The 7,673-nt window shown below is 29.2% G+C and overlaps 1 protein-coding gene across 7 annotated transcripts; it reads right to left on the bottom strand.

The window, feature by feature from the left end:
* Positions 1–2,611: 2,611 nt before the first annotated feature.
* Positions 2,612–5,303, bottom strand: LOC108824103 (vacuole membrane protein KMS2-like). 7 transcript variants are annotated; one of them, XR_008938363.1, is made up of 7 exons: positions 5,077–5,300; positions 4,805–4,921; positions 4,566–4,711; positions 4,327–4,460; positions 4,052–4,238; positions 2,861–3,678; positions 2,612–2,775 (listed from the first exon to the last, which is right to left on the bottom strand). XR_008938363.1 is itself a non-coding variant. In XM_018597460.2 (7 exons), the coding sequence occupies exons 3-6, from the start codon at positions 4,887–4,889 to the stop codon at positions 3,550–3,552; spliced, it is 477 nt and encodes a 158-aa protein (XP_018452962.1). In that variant the 5' UTR covers positions 4,890–4,921; positions 5,077–5,147; positions 5,225–5,303; the 3' UTR covers positions 2,612–2,775; positions 2,861–3,549. The 7 variants fall into 7 exon arrangements, 2 of the variants coding, with proteins under 2 accessions (XP_018452962.1, XP_018452961.1); XM_018597460.2 differs by lacking the exon at positions 4,052–4,238 and having other exon boundaries at positions 4,344–4,460; positions 5,077–5,147; positions 5,225–5,303; XR_008938361.1 differs by having other exon boundaries at positions 2,861–4,238; positions 5,077–5,302.
* Between the last annotated feature and the right edge of the window lie 2,370 nt (positions 5,304–7,673).

Here is a 7,673-nt window from a genome sequence, read left to right as displayed (position 1 = left end):
GATTTGTAATTTTATCAAAAAAAATTCAGCAGTCATCAACTTACATGTGATAATCTTATATCCAGCTTGTCTTGGCAAGTCTTGGGCAACCGAAGGAGTAATCGTCTCCAGTGCCCTTAGATCAAAAATTTAAATCTGTAATCTGGGAGGCCACGGTGGAATGCTGAAAATACAAAAAAAGGATTGGTGATATGCTATACTGGACTAGGATGATGGTGGATTATAAATTTAACTTAAAGCAATAGATAAAAAGATTTATTTATTATCTAAATATTACGTTTTAGCTAAATCAAAATTATATTAAAATATTCACAAGAAAATAATAAAATTTAAATATTAATAAAATTTGTTTCAAATCTGACATGGACAAATAGACTTAATGTTGAATTATATCTTTGGTAAACTTTTTAAAATATGTTAATAACTCATAAATAATCATTAAAGTAAATATATTCAAATTTGACATTGAATAATATAATAATAGAAATATAAAAATATTTTAAAATATTATTAAATTTTATTAAATTTTATTTTTATAACTATACAATTTTTATTACTAAAAAATATTTTAGAATTTTCAATATAGGAAAAAAATAGAAATACAATTTAGTGTTTCTTTTTGATAATTATACAATTTTGTATCAAATTCTTTTCCTAATTTTAAATTAGATGATTTAATATATTTCACCAAAAGAAATAAATTAATAAATATGTAATTTTTTTTGTTAAAAACTATAGAAAACTATAATTTTAAATATATCATGAAAAAATAAATATATACATATCTATTCTTAAATTTTATAATAAATTAAAATGCTTATTTTATCTAAACTTTATGTTTAACTAAATGATAATTATGTTAAAATACTGATAAAATAATAAAATTTGAAATGTTAACAAATTTAATTTTTCAAATATAATTTAAATTTAAAAGTATTATTGTTGCACATAGTGCATGAAAACATCTTTGTAAAATAATGTTTCTTTAATAAAAAATAAAAATATAAAGGAAATTGTGAATTGCCTAACACAAATAATAAATGGGGATTAATCAAAAAAAAAACTAAATATTTATTTGAAATGCAAAAAATAAACTCATACTCAATAAAACGCCAAAATAACCTAAAGTCGTGGAAAATCCACTATTTACCAACAAAAGAGAGAAAATTATTTTACAATTATGTTCTTCGGAAGTTTACACGTAATATAAAAAGTCTACATATATGTAAAAAACCTAAAAAGTCCGCTATGTAGACTTATTCTGTACTTTGATATAATAATTTTTTTTTGTGAAATCTTTAGTAAATCATCAATATAAAAGGTTAATATGAAGGATATAAATTAAAATTTCACATAATTTAATAATTTAAAAGAATATATATTGATTTGGTAATCATGTTTTTGATAATGTTTATGGTTTATCAACAAAACATTCTAACATATTATGTTTTTAGGATTAGATTCTTAAGGTTAGATTTAGACTTGTTTTGTTTATTGAATTAAATTCACATATTAATATTGAGTAATTTTTATTTTTTTATTTTGATATTTGATACAATAATTGAATCTTTTATGATTATCAACCAAACATTTAGGGTTTTAGATTTGTGGTTTAAGGTATAGTAGAGTTACAATAAATTCTACTTCATTGTAGATATTTTTTTCAATCTAATTTAATTAGTGATTACAAAAAAATATTAATTATAAAAAATATAAGTTGTAAATATAATTTTTTTTTAATTTTTAAAATTAGTTATATTTTTATATCTATAAAACAAGCAGTGCAATGACCATTTTCTTTTTAATGAAATCGTTTTTAATCATTTTCTTTTAAGTAGTTTTTGGTGATAAAAACTTTTTTTTTAAAACTATTGAAGAGAATTGTTCTATCAACAATTATTTATTTATTTTTGGTTACATCATTAAGAAAATGAAAACTCTAGGGTCAGACAATTTCATCTGAGAAAATGTATCTTTATTACTTCTTCTGTTTCATATATAACTAGTGGTTTTCCCAGGCTACGCCCGGGTTTTTTATATAAATTTTAATTTAATTTAATATATTATATTACTTTTTAAAATATATGTATAATGTATATTTATTGTTTAAAATGAACATTAAATTATTAGAGGGCAAATGCTAATAATAATGAAAATAGATATTATATGACTTCAAATATATATGTTGTTGATTTATATTTAAAAAACACTGAATTATTGTTCTTAAGTTTTATTAATGCTTTAAATGTATTTTTCAGTTAATTTTATTTTCTTATTGTGATATTTTATTGCCTAGAACTATTTGTTTCGAAAAATAAGTTTGTATATAGATTGTAATTTTACTTGTTGTCACTATTTTGTTGTGGAGAGAAAAAAGTGATTTAATAGATACTAAAATTACATGTGAAGTTAATGTATGATGTTTTAATTTTTGATTTTCGGTACAAAGAATAATAATTTATTTGAAGAAAAAATCTTTTTAATTTTTTAAAATGTCATTTTATTTTGAGCTTTTCTGTATTTTGTTTTACCATATTGTAGAAGATAAATATAATCAATTTCAACATTTTATCAAACTTGTCTAAGTTTGTGTCTCTATCTTTATATTGCATTGTTTTTGAATTAGCCAAAAAGACTGAACACCATATATCTGATGTTGATTGTCAAGTGTAATCGTTTAAGCTATGAATGAAAAAAGTATGTTACAAAAAAAAGTCTTCATTCTTTATGATTTCATCTCCAATAATATAGATTCTGAACCCAAGTGAGCTGTCTCTGCAGATATATTATCACAGCAACACATTATAATCCTTCACGTTGTTTCAATCATCAAAAGACCAAAGGCTTTCTTAATTTTTACCTCTGTGTTGCTCATGTATCCAAAACCGCCATGCCTCCTCCACTGGACATTTTCCCAAACCGAGCTGCTCAAATGAACAACTCCTCCTCTTGTAGATCTTGAACCTTCCATTTAATTCAGCATTTGATATGTAATTCCTACCACCTATAGTTGATTTTGGATGACAGACCATTTCCTTAGCCATTGTAATTGCTAAGACGTGCACTATATCTGGGGCAAAACAGCCCAAACACTCTATTAGATCTACTAATATAATTCTGATTATGGGTTCCCTCAGTAAAGTTCAGCCAACTCTCGAATCCGTGGCCATAAGGAGAGAAGCTGCCACGGTAACTGATTGTTGGACTGTACCTAACGTCAGGTTCTGCTCCATAGGCTGAGGTTGAACTCATGCTAAAATACCTAAGTGTAATTGTTGACAAACATACTCATCCTTCTACTTCCAAATTTATTTAAGCGGCTAATGTTCCGGTTTGGGCTGGGAGACGTTTCCTTAGGGACAGCAACTTTGAACTCAAACTATATTAACATCGAGTCCATGGAACGTCCTCTGCAACACTTTGTCTACAGCCTCTTCGTCGTATCTACAAAGCCAAAGCCTCTCCGACATCAAGTTTCGTGGTCATACATCACCACCAGATCAATGATAGTCCAAATTTGAGCGAAGTACTTCTTGAAATCAGTCTCTGTCATGATGATGCCAACCCTCCCATAAATATATTTTTAGAGTGTGCTAGACCAGAAGATCCCTGTAGGATACTGTTACTTTTGTTCAATGATAAGTCATCTTCTCTTGAAGCTGTCTTCTTCGCTTCCGCCTGCACACACCAATAAGATTAACAACTATTAAACATTATAAATTTACCATAATAGTACTGCTATTGCATAACGAATCTGAGATCATGCACTGGCAGAATGTAGCTTTGCAAATTAGAACCACCACATTCAGAGTTAGTTGTATTGTGTTACACTGGTAGTCTATAAGACTAATAACGTTCGAGAAACTAATACATCAATTATAGATGAAACTACAAAGAAGCTGCTGCAAGAGTCAACAGAGATAACACCACTATACAAGACTCTAAAGCAAACAACTCTAAGCAACACATGTAGATTTATTTATTTTAGACAGATAAGCTCTTTCTCTTCACTTAAACCAAAATGAACTCGTTTTTAAAAGCAACCAAGTACTTCTCTCCCAATAAGTGGAGTTTGGCTGCGAGTGCAGACGACGCATAAGCACGAGTGCAGACGACGCATAAGCAAAACCCGGCACAAAGCTTAATATATATATATATATATATATATATATATATATATAGCTCGTTCTCTAACCAGTCAGAAGCTGATTAGTACAGATACATAAAATGAAGATTGTCTGCGAAAGAAAAATATTGAAAACGCAACAGTCAGGGTTCAACCCTGAAGAATGTGAGAATGAGAGTGCTACAAAACATAAACATTACCGAACTTATCACAAAACCTGTATATGTGTTTTGATGATTGCCTTTCCAATCAACGTTGCAAGGAAAAACTCCCCAAATGGTTTATCGAATTGTCCATATATGATTCCAGCAAGGTCGAGTAATGGGTTAGAAACCTGTTAAGTCATATTGCAACAAATGAATCATTATTTTTTCTAAAAAAGAGAAGAAAAATATCTGCAAGAAGAATTGAGTTCTTCAAAACGCGCATCTAAACGTACCGTAGAAGGAATCAGAATAGTGAAGAAGTTCAAGTATTGTGAGTGTGACAATAACCAGTCTTTGATCTGATTTACGCATCTAGATATGAATCCAGTACAGTCACCAGCACATGCTTCCACTTCCTTTTTGCCGCCGAAAAGACTTGCTGCACAGAGACAGAATATTAGCAAACACATGTTCGATGAGCGAAATTTGATCTTAACAGTAGCACAAAGAATCAACAGTGGCTGGCTCTGACCTAATTTCGATTTGAAGAGAGAAAGATGTTTTTTTTCCTTCACTCCAATCAACCGAATGTGATCATCATTCTCAAGCAACTTCATCAGCTCCAACGTTTCAGTTTGATTTCCTTCTTCTGAATAATCAAGGAGAAAATAGTTCATTTTTTTGTGCAAATAGTTCATTAAACCAGAAAAATACCAAAGAGTGAATGTTACGTTGGTCTTGAACCCTAACAGTGAAGCTTTCGAAATTGGAGTCGGAGAAAGAGAAACTTAGAGAAATTTTCACCTTGGAGAGTTTATCTTCGCAGTTATGAATATCAGAGACCCGTCGTTCGTTTGCATCAATGACTCTGTTCACTGCAATCAAATAACACGTTTATAGGCGGAAGTGCAATCGGTTACCACAGATGATGATGAGGCCAATTAACACAGACTTTGCTGGGATTTGATGAGTCCCGAAGAAGCACAGCGACTTTGCTTTCGTTCTCCAACTTATAATTGAAAGAAATCTGTGCCAAGAGAAAAAAAACATTGGGCCAATAAACCGGACAATTAACTCACGAAACCCATTGTAAAAGTATGCCACGTGGCGAAATTCCCCTAAGGAGAGAAAAAAAAGCCTAACTTTATATATAAAAAAGTTACATATCTTAGAAAAAAAATTGTTTCAAAATGATATGTTTTTTACATTTTCAATGTATATTTCATTTACTAATTGTAAACTTCAAAAAAATTAATTATACTTATTAGATTTTTATTGACTTAAAATTATGGAAAAAGTAATTACAAAATTTTATGCAAAGTTAATGTATTTTATTAAAATGTGTGAAAAGTCGAATATGTAACATTTTAAAACATAGGAAGTAATAAAATAACTGAATTTGATCAATGAAACCAGTAGATCAAAAGCTCAGTTTTAATTTAACCAAAACAAAATATTTACGTGTATCTTTGAATAATTACTATACAAATAGACCGAGAAACTTACAATCTGCACCAAAAACACACACAAATTCAACGAGAATTTTCTTCGAGCACATGGTTATAATTTTTACTTTTCGGTTAATGGTTTTATGTTTTTGTTCCGCAACATTCTCCACTGACTTCTATTTCGGTTTCTATAATTTTGTCTTAAGGAATATGTCAACTACGATAGTAAATGCTTTTGAAAAGTTAGGTAGGGAAGCAATTAGCACCGAAAATTAAATGCATGATCATGATTTCATCATGTGTATATAATGTACAATGGTATGTAAGAATTACTGGCGTAGTTGGCTAATTTTCGGCTCATTTTAGTTGTCTCACTGAGGAAAAAGAGAGTCAAGTTCGGCAAAAAAAAAAAAAAAAAAAGAGTCAACGCTGAGTTATAAATGCATTTTGCATACTGATTACTGAAGTTGGCAGGCCATGTACTCCTTATCTGACATGTACAGTTGTTCCATTTTGTTACACACCTGTTCACTTTTCGCAATTTACGAGTCATTGTGCTGCAATATAAGAAAAAAATCAAATGTAGTTTATTTTTTTTGACAAAATCAAATGTAGTTTATTGCAGTACGCAGTCTAGAAGACTTATAACAAAAAAAAACATCTTATAAAAATGCATACGGAAGCTAGCAAATATTTTACACAAACTTTATTTCAACCCAAAGGAGCACAACTCAGTATTAACTAAATATATAGTGAAATTCTGAGTTTAACAATGTTCAAAACGTATATTATATCATATATATATATATTATATAAAGTAAGAATAGGTGAAAAGAGGATGCATATCACAAGGTTTTTGCGTTCAGCCCCTTTACAGAGTTATATACTTATATTTGTTGATGCTATTGCTATGGGTGTGATTGTTTACGGTTGCCTATATGCTTAATCTGTATATAGTACTATATATCTGAAGCATATGTTGCATACATTATTTTATATATTTATGATTTGTAGTGTATACAAGTCAGCTCCTTTTGACTTTCACATCTCATGAATGCCATGACATCAATCCTACTCGAGATTTGTGCATGCACATAATTCATAATGTTTTTTTCTACTGCACATCGTTTTTGTTGAATTTCAACAATTTTTTTTGTGGGTGTTAGGAGAAATTTTGTTATATATACTTTGAAACAGCTTAAAATAGTAAAAGTACATAATGTAATCGGCAGGCTATAAACAAAATGCACAAGAAACTGTATTTCTTTCTTGTGGGACTAATCAATTCACTCTTTAAAACTTTCTTCACCATGCAATTAAAAAAGAAGAAGCAAATCAGATCAAAAGAGTCACGAGTTGCTTACCAAATTTCAGAAAAAATAAAAGAAAGCTGATAAACCAAAATGAGAAGATTAAAATTCACGTCTCCTTTTCTCTAGTATGACCTAAACTAAATCAAATTAATTGAGGGGTGAAAAAAAACCACCAGTTTTCAAGAAAACGTGATCATTGGTTTACGATCACTTTACAAAGTCAGACCTAAAATGTGTATTAGTACACGATGTAACCAAATACATTAATTATATCATGCAAACCCTAATGTCATCACCTAATCATACATGTGTTGAGCTCTTCTTACCCTTATTAAATGTGAATTAATAAAATACTGATCAAAAGATTCTCGTTCTTTCTCCTACTTTTTCTTACTCTCATCTATATTTTTCTATGCCTTAGGTTCTCAACTAATCTCATTTAATCTTAGCCCACAGAGAGACACACACAATATTCTATAGATATTAAAATATAGCTGTAACTTACATACATATAGTGTATGTATATATAAATAATTAAGAGTCATTTAATGCATTCATCATTGAATGAGACTTCTCTTCTTCACCTTGCCCCCTCTCTTGTTATATACTCTCAAACTTTTACCAATTCTTTGACTTCAAA

Source organism: Raphanus sativus, chromosome 9 (genome assembly GCF_000801105.2).
Source record: "Raphanus sativus cultivar WK10039 chromosome 9, ASM80110v3, whole genome shotgun sequence".
Lineage (NCBI taxonomy): Eukaryota > Viridiplantae > Streptophyta > Magnoliopsida > Brassicales > Brassicaceae > Raphanus > Raphanus sativus.
Note: the sequence above shows the minus strand (reverse complement) of the source record. Positions and strands in the feature narration are given on the sequence as shown.